The 16,253-nt window shown below is 38.2% G+C and overlaps 1 protein-coding gene across 5 annotated transcripts in view; it reads left to right on the top strand.

Moving 5' to 3' along the window:
• The first annotated feature begins 9,346 nt into the window (after positions 1–9,346).
• LOC107742635 (glycerol kinase-like) overlaps positions 9,347–16,253 on the top strand; it is a 38,920-nt gene continuing 32,013 nt past the window's right edge. For 3 of the 5 annotated variants that reach the window (XM_016555686.1, XM_016555685.1, XM_016555687.1), the window contains exons 1-4: positions 9,347–9,567; positions 12,022–12,095; positions 12,706–12,812; positions 12,916–12,993. In XM_016555686.1, coding sequence (XP_016411172.1) covers positions 9,475–9,567; positions 12,022–12,095; positions 12,706–12,812; positions 12,916–12,993 — 352 coding nt within the window. In that variant the 5' untranslated portion in view covers positions 9,347–9,474. The remainder of the gene's footprint in view (positions 9,568–12,021; positions 12,096–12,705; positions 12,813–12,915; positions 12,994–16,253) is intronic. The other 2 variants (XM_016555689.1, XM_016555688.1) reach the window with 1 other exon arrangement.

A 16,253-nucleotide genomic window follows, 5' to 3' on the forward strand; every position in this document is an offset into this window, starting at 1 on the left:
ACACTCTAAAGAGAAAGGAAAAAATGAAATCGCATCATATGACCCCTTTAAAGCTTTCTATAGATATATTTATCATGTCTGTGAGCATGTGGCATGTATTCGCTGAGTTTCGGTTCATTTTTGTAAGCGCTCCTGTTCAAGAGGAGACGGCAGAACGCACATCATGTTTGTTTTCTTTATTTTATAAAAGCACAACGTTTTGTTGATATTGTGAGTGCATACAAATAACAAGTAGACCCTTTACAGTTACGAATGATGTATTAGGCCTACTCTTACCTTTATGAGCAAAAATGACGGCGTATCCACTGAAAAAAATGCAAGTGATCGCGCTGGCGCCTCCATGTCCTGCGAAGCGCGCTTCAGCTTCCACTCTCCGAACAAACTATTGGATATAGCGCACGTTTATCTAGGTTTAACGTTCAAACATTGTTATATGCTTGAACTGTTTTATATCTATACATTTTATTTTAGGCAAGTCGTGATGATTTGAGAATGCTAAATTGATCAAACATAGGCTCAGCTGCTGGCTGGTTGGTCATTACTTTAAAAAACAAAAACTTATATCTAACGACCAAAAAATGCTCCAAACGGAACGAAATATAATCACTTTGCCACTACATACAAAACTGAACTATTTTAATATAGCTGAAACAGTATAGGCCTAGTACAGGGGTAGGCAAGTTCGGTCCTAGAGAGCCGCAGTCCTGCAGAGTTCAGCTCCAACCCTAATCAAACACACCTGAACAAGCTAATCAATGTCCTCAGGATTACTAAGGCAGGTGAGTTTTTTTTTCAGGGTTGGAACTGAACTGGCTCTCTAGGACCGAACTTGCCTACCCCTGGCCTAGTATAAGCTGTTTTGGGAGAAGGGGGGGGGGAAGACTGGGTTGGGACGGCCGGTAGGATAAGCTGTCGGACAAGGGCCGGGCTAGGGCCTGAACGTCATATATTTGAGGCCCATGCAGGGTTCTAGCCTGAACATCTTAAAGTGAGTGGGGGGCAAACCGAAAGTTGATGCCGAAAATCCAGCACTCTCCTTCACTGCTGCGACTATACTCTTGTTTGTATGCGTTCCTTCGCTGGCATTTTCCACATTTCGTTTTTCTCCCTTAATAACAAATGTGTCCATTCTGATGCTCAATTTTACCGAACTAATGGTTGCTGATGACTATTTGAATTGAATTCTGCCAAAGTGCGCGCTTGTAAGTGTTCGTTAAATGCGTAACGTTAATTATGTGAGTAGGTCTGCTCATGTCTGAAAATAATATATGAAAAACTAAATTATTTTACATAACAAAAACATTAAAGCTTATATTTGTTTAGTACATTTTTTAATGTAAAAACTAAAATGAATTGTAAAACTGAAAGTCATTTTTTAAATTGTGTTCAGCATGGTGGGCCGCATTTGAATTCGTGACGGGCCGCGGTTTGAGAACCACTGGTCTAACCAATGTAAAATATCAGTGCCAAATAAACTCAGCAAAAAAAGAAAAGGAACGTCCCTTTTTCAGGATACTGAAAATACATTTTAAAGATAATTTGTAAAATCCAAATGAGTTTACAAAATATTTTCCATACTTGTTCAATGAACCATAAACATTGCACATGCAGCTGCATTGTCCTAAGGACAGGTTTACAGGCGGCAGGCAATTAAGGTCACATTTATAATAACTTAGGAAATTAAAGCGATTTGTCCGTGGACACGGCAAGAATGCGTAAGTGTCTTGCTTAATACCAGTTTTCTGTTTCTGTCGTTTCGATTACATATCTGCTAGTAGGGAGGATTAATTGGTTTACTGCTTATTTTATTTAAAAAGTTATGCTGATTGTGCATGTTGTTTGCTGTAATTGGAATCTACAAAATACTTTTTGTTACCTGTTAATTTGTGCTTAAGTGGCAAACTGTACTGCAGAAGTTTCGATTTCAAGCCATTTGCGTGCTATAGGCTTTGCTGTGCTAATTAGAAAGGCGTGGACAGCTGTATTCAGGTTAACCCTCTATGGTATGCATCATGTTCTAACCATGAAATATTTTTTTCAAATAAGTTTTTATTACATGAAATAGCTTCAATCATACAAATCAAAACAGCTTTTTGAAAAAAATAATAATAAATTTTTTGGGGGAAGGGGGTACTTAGGGAAATGTTATATGGCAATGCTGCACCACAGTGGAAAATGGTAAAAAAAAAAATATATATATATATAAAATTATGATTTTCTTTTCTTTTTAAATGTACATTTCTTTTAAAAATTGATGGATTTATATACTCTGAACTCATGCAAACCAAAAAAGGTAGATCCCTATCATTTAACCTTCACTGAAGGCTAACTCATCCTCACTCTCATCACATGGAAGAGCTAACTCTGCACTCTTCCTATTGGCCTTTCTGTAAAATGCATTTTCTGAAAAGAAGAAATAATGTTGTTATTTATACATAAATACAATAAGCACTTCAAATAAATAAATAACTGCAATCGTATTATTGATGCTACTATCAATAAAAAAATATATATATATATATTCATTAATTCAGAATAACAAGGAAATGAGTAGAAATTAATTCGCAGAAGCATCAGTCCTCCTCGTGTGAAGACCGATGAGGTAAAGACCTGCGGCGCTACATGCGCGACTCAACCGAGCAACGACACTGACAACACACAGTAGTATCTATCCTTTATTCTCCTTACTTTCCTTTCCTCTCTCCACCACTTTCAACATGTACTTCCATTATATTCCTGTTGTCTCTCAACGGAAACACACAACAAGCAGGAGACGGTGCAATCATGCTAACCTGCGTCATATCCACACTTCTTCTATTGCACCCTTTTCTTTTTCTATGGGCCTCTGGAATTGTCAGTCAGCTGTCAACAAAGCTGACTTTATTCCAGCCTTTGCTACTCAGTCAACTCTTAGTCTCTTAGGCTTGACTGAGACCTGGATTAAACCTGAAGACACGGCAAACAACTTCTCATTCACCCACACCCCCGTCAGGTTGGGAGAGGTGGGGGTTCGGGCTTATGGAAGAGCTAACTATGCACTCTTCCTATTGGCCTTTCAGTAAAATATTGCTGTATTCATTTTCTGAAAAGAAGAAATAATGTTGTTATTTATACATAAATACAATAAGCACTTCAAATAAATAAATAACTGCAATCGTATTATTGATGCTACTATCAAAAAACCCAATGGGGAAATACATTACTGCAATTCCACTGGCGTTGTCATATGGCAACATACGTATTTTTCCATAGTGGCACAGCGTTGCTGCCGTATGGAAACATTGATGTTTTCTCAATTTACAGTAAAACTATGTTAGACAGTTAAATTGTGAATAAAAATATAAAATTTACTTAAAGATGCTGCAAAAAAAAAAAACTTTAGAAGAGATGTTTAGAAATGAGGTTAATAGAGCAATTTCTGGAGCACTTCAACAGGTGTCTTCCGTGTGAGGGTGACATCCATTATATTCCTGTTGTCTCTCAACGGAAACACACAACAAGCAGGAGACGGTGCAATCATGCTAACCTGCGTCATATCCACACTTCTTCTATTGCACCCTTTTCTTTTTCTATGGGCCTCTGGAATTGTCAGTCAGCTGTCAACAAAGCTGACTTTATTCCAGCCTTTGCTACTCAGTCAACTCTTAGTCTCTTAGGCTTGACTGAGACCTGGATTAAACCTGAAGACACGGCAAACAACTTCTCATTCACCCACACCCCCGTCAGGTTGGGAGAGGTGGGGGTTCGGGTCTCCTCATTTCCAAAAGCTGGAAATACCTCACATGCTCTTATAACAATACTTCCTTTGTATTTCATGCTGTTACAGTCACACTCCCTGTAAAACTCCACATTGTAGTTATTTATCGCTCTCCAGGTCAGATTTAAACTTTCTAGAAGAACTGGATATGCTGCTGTCTTCACTCCCTGAGGATGGCAGCCCTAGTACTTTTTGGTGACTTCAGCGTATACCTTGAGAAGCTACTTGCTGCTGACTTCCACTCTCTCCTACACTCTTTCAAACTTCAGTGGCTCAACACCACAGGTATCCATAAAACAGGTAACCACCTCGACCTCATCTTTACACGCAATTGTATCACAGATAACATCTTGGTCAACTCCTTGCATGTCTCAGATCATTTCTTTATTACTTTTAATCTACATCTACCTTCTTCCGCACCACCAACCCCCTCGGCCAGTTTTATTTAGATGAAATCTAAGGTCTCTTTCTCCTTGACTTTCCTCTTTGGTATCATACTCTCTTCCCACCCCCACTCACTTCGCATCATTAGATGTGAATTGTGCCACAGATATGCTATTTTCTACACTAATTAGCTGCCTAGACAATATCTGTCCTATTTCCTCCAGACAAGCACGTGCGACATCCCATCAAGACAGCACCAGTTTACCATCCAACTGGGCTCATCAATGATAATCCTGTCGAGTTCGGCCAGGAATCTTGGGGTGATCCTTGATGATCAGCTGACCTTTAAAGATCACATTGCAAAAACAGCATGATCATGCAGGTTTGCACTACACAACATCAGGAAGATCAGACCCTTCCTAACTGAGCATGTAACGCAGCTTCTCGTCCAGGCCCTTGTCATTTCTAGGTTGGACTATTGCAATGCTCTTCTGGCTGGACTTCCATCATGCGCAATTAGACCTCTACAAATGATTCAGAATGCAGCAGCACGTTTTGTGTTCAGTGAGCCCAAGAGAGCCCATGTCACACCACTTCTCATCTCTCTGCACTGGCTTCCAGTCGCGGCACGTATCAAGTTCAAGACATTGGTGCTTGCCTACAGAACAGCCACGGGCTCCGCGCCCTCCATACCTCCACTCTCTCCATGCATCTACGTCCCCTCCAGAAGCCTGCGGTTGGTAAATGAGCGGCGGCTCGTGGTCCCGTTTTCTTTCACCGTACCCTGTTGGTGGAATGACCTACCTAACTCCATCCGAACAGCCAAATCCCTCACAATCTTCAAGAAACAACTGAAAACTCATCTCTTCAGTGAGCTTCTAACTGCCTCCAATAATAATAATAATAATACTAAAATTCTATGCCCTCACTTATTATGTTCTGCTATTATCCTCCTGTCCTATCTTTTTATTATTTTGAACAATGACTGAAACCTTGCATAATGGGCACTTCTTGTTTATTGCATATGATACATTGCTTGTTGTATTCCTCAACTGTAAGTCGCTTTGGATAAAAGCGTCTGCCAAATGACTAAATGTAAATGTTCTACTGAAAAACACCAGAAGAAAGATAGCCAGGGCCCCTGCTCACCTGCAGATGTAGCTAATAAACGGCAATGTCCATAATGTAAGACATTTAAGAGACTGCTACAAAGAGACGGGAAGAGCAGTTAAAGGGGTCATATGATGCTTTTTTAAAGATCATTATTTTGTGTATTTGGTGTAACGTTAAAACAAATATTTTTAGATGTGTTAAGACATTTGCTGGAAATAAAAGCAGTTGAAATTCAGAGGATGTTTCTTTTTTTGCTGAGTTTACAGCTGAAACTATAATAAACGGATTTTTAAAGTCTCTGAGCTGTTAACAAATGAAGTAAGGAATATTGTTAATGTTGTTTATTGCACAAGGCATTACAACATTTTTAAAGATAACAGTATGCTAGAACAAGGGGTTATGCAGGTTTTATGAAGGTAAAATGATTCTTTTAAGACTTAAGTATAGAAAATTCAATTTTGTTCAGTTTCTCAGAAAACAAGACTTAATATCTTCATTTTGCATCTCAAGTAAATGTATCTTGATTCAAGGACCTTTGGATATTTGTATTGGAAAGCAAACAAAAACACTGAGCAAGATTTTTTGCAATGCATGCAACATTTAATGCCACGAATTTATGACTTTCTGCTCTGATTTAAGATCTTTATAGGGCTTTAATTTGTCAAAGCACAAATTAACACTTTTTAAGACCTGCAAAAAAAAAACTGTATAACTACTCACTGAGGTTTGATGTTGTCATGAAGAGGATAGTTCTATGTCAAAATTACTCTGACAATACAGCATATTGAGCAGGGATGATGCCTTGAGCTTATCAGCTGCTGGGTTAGCTCTCCTCTGTAAACAAGATGTGACAACAGCTGGGTCTCTCTCAGATGTATTGTAATGCCTAAAAGACAAAGGAATTTATGACAGATTTAAAGGGCCAAGAGACAGTAATATACAGCCTACTGTTCCTGTTTACAGATAAGGTAGTTAACTTTTGGCAAACAGCAGGCAAGAGAGAATTAACCCAGTATTAAAAATGGCTGTGAATAATGTATGCACATTTAAAAGACAGATTTATGTGAAATACATATTACAAAGTTTACAACCACATTTAATACACCGGTAAGTTTTTTCATTACTGTCTAAAGCAAAGAATGTCTGATTTGATAAACCAGTGCAGTTTCACATTCAAGTGAAGTGAATATTAGATGGATTTATGCAGCCATCTGATTGACTGGAAAAGTTATATGCTTAATTGTGAAATATATATTACCCATTATTCCAGTCAAACTGAATCATTTAATTGAGAACATGTCCAGCAGCACTACTTGTAATTGTAATAAAAAGTCACATTGACTGCACAGACAAGACTCCTCAGTGCTCCATGCTTGTGCCTCTATCGCTGCTGTGGTAGACCAATAGCAACACCATGAGTACAAATTGTGAATTGCACCTTTTTGCACAAAATGACCTCGGGAGGAAGTAGTCAAGTTTGTTCCATTCTCATTTGAGTGAATGAAATACTGTATCTAGTTCACAAATGTCAGAAACAAAAAGAGTAATGGGATGCCACTATAAAACGGTACTCATATTGTCAGTGACAACATGGATGGAAGAGAAGCCCTTGAATCCAACATCACAATCAATTGAACAAAAAATACCCATCGTTGCTCTGCTTTCTGAAGGCAAAAATCAAGCCGATAACAACAACCAACTCCCTATGGCCTCTCAATAGTCCAGTCAAATTAGCATATGTTTTCACTTCAGAATGCGGCAACACACCTGGTCTTTAATTACCCAAAGAGAACTCAATTCACATCCCTTCTGATCTTACTCCAGTGGCTCCCAGTTGCGACCAGAATTGAAATAAATAAAGTTTACACACTGGCTATTAGGACTGCCACTGAAACAGCACCTCCCTATACCTCAATTCACTAATTCAAGTGTATTCTTCCTCCTGTCAGCTCAGGTCATTGAATGAGCGACGTCTTGATGTTCTTTCACAGTGAGGTAAAAAGTCACTTTCCAAAACCTTCACCGTCTCTGTTCCTCTCTGGTGGAATGATCTGCCAACCTCCATCCAAACTGCTGAGACCATCACAACTTTCAAGAAGCAGCTGAAGACACATGTGAAGTCAAGTCACCTTTATTTATATAGCGCTTTATACAATACAGATTGTGTCAAAGCAGCTTTACAGTGTTAAACAAGACCATAGTGTCAATAATGCAAACAAAATTAAATTTTGCTGGAGTAGAGCATCTCTAATAAGAGGACATTAGTAAACAGTCAAAGTCAGTTCATCATTGATTCAGTGATGTCATCGTCCAGCTCAGTTCAGTTCTCTTCCAATAGTGTCTTTGGAATCAGTGTCCCCAACTAAGCAAGCCAAAGGTAACAGCGGCAAGGAACCAAAACTCCATCGGTGACAGAAATGGAGAAAAAACCTTGGCAGAAACCAGGCTCAGTCGCGGGCCAGTTCTCCTCTGGCCAGAAGAAACCAACATGGTGTGGTCAGGTGTGCAAAGGACTCATCTGGTTCTCTTTGCTGAGGATTTGTGCCAATGGCCGACGAGGTCTTCGCAGGGGATCTGTCTCTGGGGCTCATCTTGTCATGGTATCCGCTGACATTCAGGGCTATTGTGGTCATCTCTAGGTGCTGATCCACCATCTGGTCTGGATATGGACTGGATCTGGGTGGTTACAGTGACCTTGGAATAAGAATGAAACAGACTAATACAAGTGTAGATGCCATTCTTCCTAAGATGTAACAAGTGCATTGGGTGTTATGGGAAGTGTTTTTCGGTTCTGGTTGACCTAATTAATGCAGCCTAACACATCTCTTCCACAAACACTTTTTTGTTTCTGTTTCTGTTTCACCTTTATTTATATAGCGCTTTATACAATACTGATTGTGTCAAGGCAGCTTTACGGAGTCAAACAGGAAAATAGTTTGTCAATGATGCAAGAAGACAATAACAAAGAGTCATTTTTCAGCTAAAGTCATTGATGATTCAGTGACATCCAGTTCAGCTCTCTTCCAATAGTGTCTGTGCAATCAGTCAAGCGTCCCCAACTAAACAAGCCAAAGGTGACAGTGGCAAGGAACCAAAACTCCATCGGTGACAGAATGGAGAGAAAACCTTGGGAGAAACCAGGCTCAGTCGGGGAGCCAGTTCTCCTCTGGCCAAATGAAACCAGCATGGTGTGGTTTAATTCCAGGCTGCAACACAGGTGTAGAGGTCTTGTCTGATTCCCGTGGTCTTGTGCCGATTGTAAGTGAGTCGCTTGTAAATTTAAATGTAGCCTACTTGCATGAATTATTGAAAATGAACCATGCCCTGTTAGCAACAAAAGGTTGGCATTTTTCAGAAATAAACTGCCCTCATCTACAGTAGCCTATGTCACAAAAAGGCCAAAGTAGGTTGTCTCCATCATCCAAAACGCCAGTATTGTGCCGAATAGTAGGCATGTGCAGTTTTGGAAGACAACTGATGGTTTCAAAATTATTTGTATTATTATGCTGTATGATACAGACCTACAATCAGGGTGGTAAAGGAATTAAATAAGGAATTGGAATTTTGCTCGCCCCTAAAATGGCCTGATAAATACGTGATTTATTCCCCAAACAAGTTAAGTATGAAGTTTCTGCAGAACAAAAGTGGGCGTTTCTAAATTTGTGGGCATTTTCAAGCTGGTTGGTGTTTCTAAATTATGCAATGAAATTGTGCCTCGGGGTTGCAAACAAATTGCAACAGTTGATTCCCGGCGCGATTTCTCTCAGAATCATTGGTCCAAAATAATATATTATGTAGCACCAATAGTAATCCAACATTATTTTATATTCAACATAAAAAAAATAAAATAAATCATGATACCTAATTTAGAATTTAGAATCATGAGCAAATGGTAATGTATAAAACATTGTTGCGTTACTAATCACAAAACACATCATAACATCACATTACTGCATATGTACAGTTTTATTACAAACTAATTAACAATTCTCTATATAAAGTTTAAACTCCAAAGTTTAGATTCCAACGTGTGAAAGCTTCGGTAAATAGTGTATGCCATTAGGAAAACCCTCTACTGGAATGGGGCGTGTGTTTACGTCATCACGTTCCGTCTGTGCCACGCACTCGCAGACGTCTAAGCGGGAGTAAGGCGGAGCGCAGAGCAGTGAGGCCAGTGTCCAGTCTTGTATTTCTGGCTGCTGTGGTCACTCACTGATTCAATGAACGGCACAATGGCCGCATCGTCGAACAGGATCATGCTGGGACCCCTTGTAGCTGCTATCGACCAAGGCACGAGTTCCACACGTTTTCTGGTAAGTCGCATCTTGAGGACATGTCATCGTGTTGTGGTGGAGCTTAAGTGACTCGCATACAGACAGATTGGAGAGTCCTCCATGCCCTTGTCAACATGTGCGGGAAAATATACCGGAGCCGGTTCAGCTGGAGTTCTGTCATGCCAGTTAACCACATTGATTACATTTAGTTTCTGAATCTGCTCATTTGCACGATGCTAATTGAACGTTAACTGAATCCTTCTAGTTAGCTTTGTATTTGTTCAGTACTTGTGTCTCAGAATCTGTGAAATTCATCTTGCTAAGAATTTTACACAATGGGTTTGAGCAGCATTACAAATTTCAAATGTTTGATAAAAAAATTACTTTACATTTCCAGCTGTAATAATTTTGTCTGAACATCCGAACTTTTTAAATGACCGCTTCTCCATACAGTGTATTGTCCAGGTAGGGTAACGTTAGGTGTTTTGATTCCAATCGTGTCTTGTGCGGATTTCTGATGGTCTTAGAAAAAGTTTTAATACGCCATTCCACAGATTAAACGAGGCAGAAATACTAAGCAAGAATAACACTTGTTTTTCTGTTCTTTTTTTTTTTTTGAAGATCAGAAGGTACAGTAAAATTAGTTCCATATTCTAGTATTTGGCAGCAGAGCTATTTTTTCTTTTGTAAAAAAAAAAAACAATGTAGTGAAGATCTGTCGGAACTCATTGTGTTCCTTAAATGTTCTTAAGAAGGTCTTAAAGGGGTCATATGATGCAATTTAATTTTTTCCTTTCTCTTTGGAGTGTTACAAGCTCTTGGTGCATAAAGAAGATCTGTAAATTTGCAAAGACTAAAGTCTCAAATCCAAAGAGATATTCTTTATAAAAGTTAAGAGTCAGCCACACCTACCTAAACGGCTCGTTCGAACACGCCCCCACATATCTACCTCACTATGTGGGAAGATTTATATGGGCTGTATGTGTTAGATCTGACAAGGTTGTGGCACTAATAGTGGACAACACAATTGAATATCCTCTGTTTGTGTGTCCAACAGGAAGACAAAAATGTATAGGCCTATAAGAATGTGTGTTTGTGTTAAAAGAGGGTGTGCTTGTAATTCCAGGGCCTGACAAACATTCCTCATATTGTTAAAATGTTGTGGCCAGAATTGTTACTCAACAGAAGAGCTCAGAATGAGGTCAAACACTGTGATTAATGCCTCTGTAATTAATTGTTGGAAATTCCAGTTTTCAACATCACTGACATTTCACTGCAATAACAGGCTGAAATGCAGTGGAAGGGTATTCCAGAAAGCAAGGTTAACTTACCGTCACATATACCCTGAACTCTCGGTTGATTAACCCAAACCTTGCTTACTTGAGCTATGCTGGTTCCAAAAACACATCCGAGAGTAAGTTCAGTTAACACAAGACATTCTCAACAGAGCAATGAATCGACTAGTCACCATGGAAACCAACGCAAAATAAAAGCGCACCATGCTGCTTCTTTCTACTTCTTTTTTTCAGTGGTCATTTACATACTAATTGATGGTTGTGCAATCTTTTTTTTTTTTAAATTCCGTTTAATCTTTTAATCACTGAGAATAAAAATTATATTGTTTGTTTGATGCTTATTATATAATAAGAAATATCACATTTATTTTATTATAGAAATACAGTAGAATACAATAGAAAATGCTGATCCATGATGTTTGAGAGGACAATAAAATATAATAAATATATTAGAATAAAATAAACATTACCTTGTTATAATAGTGTTTTATAATTAAAGGGGTCATATGATGTTAAAAAGAACATTATTTTGTGTATTTGGTGTAATGAAATGTTTATGCGGTTTAAGGTTCAAAAACACATTATTATCCACATACTGTACATTATTGTTTCTCCTCTATGCCCCGCCTTTCTGAAACGCGTCGATTTTTACGAAGCTCATCGTTCTGAAAAGCGAGGTGTGCTCTGATTGGCCAGCTATCCAGTGCGTTGTGATTGGCCGAATACCTCAAGCGTGTGACGGAAATGTTACGCCCCTTACCATGTTGTGGACATTTGGGCAGCGTTATGCAAATCTTCCCACACCGTGACGTAGGTATGTGGCACACCCACTGGAGTCTCATCAATAGGTCACGTATTTGCTGATAGCTCTGAAGTAAACTAACCCTGAAACAAACCTACTCCGGAGCAGGTTATGTTCAGAGAGTAAGTTTCTATGGCTACTTACATACCCTGAAAGTTACCTCCATTTTTGGAACCGAAAGATGGGGTTATCCACTTACTTACTCCCAAACATACCTGGGTATGTCACATAACCTGCTTTCTGGAATACCCCTCAGGTACAAACGCTGAGTTTTTATACCTGTGATTTCTGTCTTTCTAATACTGCATGTTGAACAGGGGCAGATTGGAGGGAAAAACAGATAACTGTCTCTTATATTATCAAAAACTTAAAAGTTATCTGTTCTTTTAATTGTAGGTTTTCAATGCAAAAACAGCAGAGCTTCTCAGTCACCATCAGGTTGAGATTAAACAGAGCTTTCCCAAAGAGGGGTGAGTATTTTGTCCTTTGTATTGACACACACTGGTTCAATGGGGCAATGCATTATGCAATATAGTAAGAGTACATCTTGTGATTCAAATCACAAATTCACTATTGGCTCATATAATGTTATTCTGGATGAGCTGAATAGGATTTCTTCCATTCGCATTGATGGCAAAGATATCAGCTGTGTTTAGTTATGCACAGTGTGCTATATTTAAGAATCATGCAAATTTCATGTGGCTGGTTGGAGTGAGAACCAGGGTTATTTAGTACCATTGAGATATTATTGTAGTTCTTTTTTTTTTATATTTTGAATTTGTTTTTAATTTTACATTTTCTGTTTTCATTTTAATTTTAATTAGAGTTGTTGTAATTTTGTTATGTGTTTGTCACGTTTCTTATTTTTTATGTAGTTTTTATTAATTTTTATTTCAGTTTTAGTTATTTTAGTAGAACAAGTTAAACTAAATGAAAATGAGAAATATTGTATAAAATAAAGTTTTTATATTTTTTATTTTATTTCAGTTAAAATTTATTTTATTTCAAATAACAAAATTGTTTATGGATTTAGTTTAGTTAACAATAATAACCCATTAAAAATCATTTATTTATCCTCAGCTGGGTGGAGGAGGATCCAAAAGAGATTCTTCAGTCTGTGTATGAGTGCATGGACAGAACCTGTGAGAAACTGACCCAGCTCAACATTGACATATCGAACATAAAAGGTATCAAGCCAACTTGTTATTTCTCCATTTAACTGTTATTACATGTTGTATAACCATGAGGTTGTTTATTTTCATTTCTTCATGTGTTTTAATATGTCTGCAGCTATTGGTGTGACCAATCAGAGGGAAACCACCCTTGTTTGGGACAAGGAAACAGGCGAACCACTTTATAATGCTATAGGTAAATAACATTACCTTCCTATTATATATGACCAGGGGTGGACTGGCCATCTGGAGTACCAAGAGTTTTCTTGGTGAGTCGCTGGACAATGTGGGCTGTCTCATTGCTACGCAAATGTATAAAGAATGAATGATAGTAAATTTACGTATCATTCGTCGGCCCAGTTAGTCAAGTAAGTCAAGTCACCTTTATTTATATAGCGCTTTATACAATACAGATTGTGTCAAAGCAACTTTAGAGTGTTAAACAGGAAAAAATGTGTGCTTATAATGCAAGAGGACAATAGAAAACAGTCAGTTTATCAGTTAAAGTCAGTTCATTGTTGATTCAGTGATGTCATCGTTCAGTTCGTAAAATGGCCCACACGGCCCAATTGAGTCAAAATTATTAATATATTTAGCGTACTCAGGCTAAGTGCAGCAGTGTAACAGTGCTCGTCGATGTAAAAATGATTGAGATGACCAATCAAATCAAAGGTCGACATTGTTCATATAGACCCTTTTAGGGCCGATGTCACAATTATGTCACCGCGCTAGCTGGAGGCAAAACAAAGGTGAAACTGGAGGCGGCCAATTCAAACCAGCGCAGGTTCAGCTACATAAGGAGCTTAAAATATCGTCTTTTTGTGATGTCGGTAGCCAGAGTTGACATAGTAGAGGCTCCGATTTTAAATTTTAAAGCATACCTGCTGCCACCGCCAGACAAAAAAAACGACGACAGCTGTGGTTAAATGAGATAAAATGAGCGGACTGGACAGAAACGATAGTCAAAAATGCTCGCGTTTGCAGTTCACACTTCTTGTCAGAAAAGGTTAAATAAAGTATTGTCTTTTGTTATGTATTATGGTTTGTGTTACGCGTCTAAAGATTTCTTATGCATCTCACGACTATGTCGTGTATGAAATAATGTCTGTGTGCATGTGTGTAAAACAACAAACTGTATTTATATGCTTAATGATCTAATTGTATATACAGGTGCATCTCAATAAATTAGAATGTCGTGGAAAAGTTCATTTATTTCAGTAATTCAACTCAAATTGTGAAACTCGTGTATGAAATAAATTCAGTGCACACAGACTGAAGTAGTTTAAGTCTTTGGTTCTTTTAATTGTGATGATATTCAAATAATATATCCATCACACTGAATGTGTAACTTTTTTTGTATTTTGGCCCAGATCACTCTAATGTAGCTGTAAAAATAGTTGCCTGCTGAAATTGAAATATATGCATCTTCATGACTAGACAGACACAGGTGAGTTTCTCTTTATTATAGCGTTACACGTTAGATTTCTCTATAGATGTGAATCACTCAACCGGCGGTAATCCTGTCAGATCATCCATGCTTTGAGCTAGCGTGTAGGGTCGGCCAATCTGGTTTCGTCCGTTAAAGTTAACCTTTTCAAATAACAGTCGCGATCCCGGACAGCGAGTGACTTTACATATGCAGGTAAAATCAGATTTTCTCCAATCACTGTTAAAAAAACAAACAAAAACAAGCTAACAAACTTCATAGCTAGCTTTAGTGAAGCAATCAGGGGAATCTTTCTGCCTCCACCTAAGCTCCGCCCACAGAAAAACATCACAATGTTTACTAACAAAGGGTCTATAAGCTGAGCAGGAATTCCAGCATTGCGCTTTTTAACGCTTGAAGAATGAGAAGTAAGGTGTAAGCAGCTGAACATAATGTGGCTGAATCTAGAAATATTGCTAACTGTTTACGATAAAAAAAAGTTAAACAACTGACAGTAATATCCAGGGATGCAAACTACTGCTGACCTTTGGCAAATTTCTCCAATTTGAATGCCATTTATGTTAATTGTCACGCAATGTAATTCTTAATTGTGCGTAACGCGCAATGACCGAGTCATAGCCATTTTCAGCATATCAGGCATAAGATAAGGAGTAATTGTTTGCATGTTGTGAATGTTTCTTGTCTTTTGTGGTAGCCTTTTGGTAATTTCACTCATCTAAGTAAATGATTCATAAAACTCAGAGTGGGAGAGTTATCATCTTTAGACTTGGTAACTTTTGGATTTCACTTAAGTGTGTCGCTGTTAGTGTCCTATATTAAAATAGAAATATTATTTGCAAGTAGTTCACATGCATTATTTTATTGTAAATAAGTGTTCTTTAAAGCTGCAGTCCGTAACTTTTTTTTGGCTAAAAATTATATAAAATAAATTTTTGAGCAAGTACATAGCCAGTCAGTGTTCAAAACTATCTCCTTAATTTAGCATGATTCACAACGTTAAGCTTGTAATAGTGTGTTCTACTTGGGTGGTACTGGTAGGTTTCCACGGGAAATACGAGCTTGCGGCCTACGTCTTTGCGTCATTACATCACGTCTGTTTACATAAAGAAGGAGTCCCGGCTAGGCTTTATCGCATGTGAGGGTGCTGCTGGTGGCAGGTCATTTATAGTCTTTTCTCACAATTAGAGATTAGACTGTACAGGAAATGAAATCTACAATTAACACTAATACACACTAAATAGTAAATACATATAGTCACGTAATGCTGATGTAACAAACCATTTGAGAACAAAGTATAACAATAATAATAATTTGCACGGATTGATGTGATCTGAGCTAACTTTACGATTGTTAGATTTAATCACCGTTGGTAGCGTGATTTATTGTAATGCTTTTTTTTTTCTCAGTTGGTGAGAGCAAATTATATTTGCATCATACTTCTAAGATGTAGAATCTGTGATTCCGATGTACAGTATCCACACCGGTGCAGTTACTGACAGAAGAGCCGTGCCGATGCACAACCCACGTAAAGATGATAATTCCGCCAATAACTGCAATTGCAGGTTTTAAAACAGAGATGGCGACAAAAAGGCAAAACCTACGGAGTGCAGCTTTAACTATTTACAGTTATTTCTCAAAGACAAATTCAAGTGTCTTTGAGAAAAGACCAGGGTTCATGAACCGTAGCCATTTTGTTTTGGGTTTGTCCTTTTTGGGTCTGTGTAGGGCTGAAATGATTCCTCGAGTAACTCAAATACAAAAAATAATTTGCCTCGAGGCTTCGTTTAGTTCATTTACTGTAACTACACACGGAACACTGTGTTTCCCCACGGACCATTATCACTGACGCACAACCCAATAAATGCTGGACATTTTTAAGACCGTAAATTAATATGGTTGCTAGTTATGATGTCCCTAAGTTAGCTATGATTAGTGAAAGACTAAGCACCATTCATGTTGATTATCTCATTCTCTGTGTGACACACACACACACACACACACACACACAC

The sequence above is a fragment of the Sinocyclocheilus rhinocerous genome, unplaced genomic scaffold, assembly GCF_001515625.1.
Source record: "Sinocyclocheilus rhinocerous isolate Xijiao unplaced genomic scaffold, SAMN03320098_v1.1 scaffold947, whole genome shotgun sequence".
NCBI lineage: Eukaryota > Metazoa > Chordata > Actinopteri > Cypriniformes > Cyprinidae > Sinocyclocheilus > Sinocyclocheilus rhinocerous.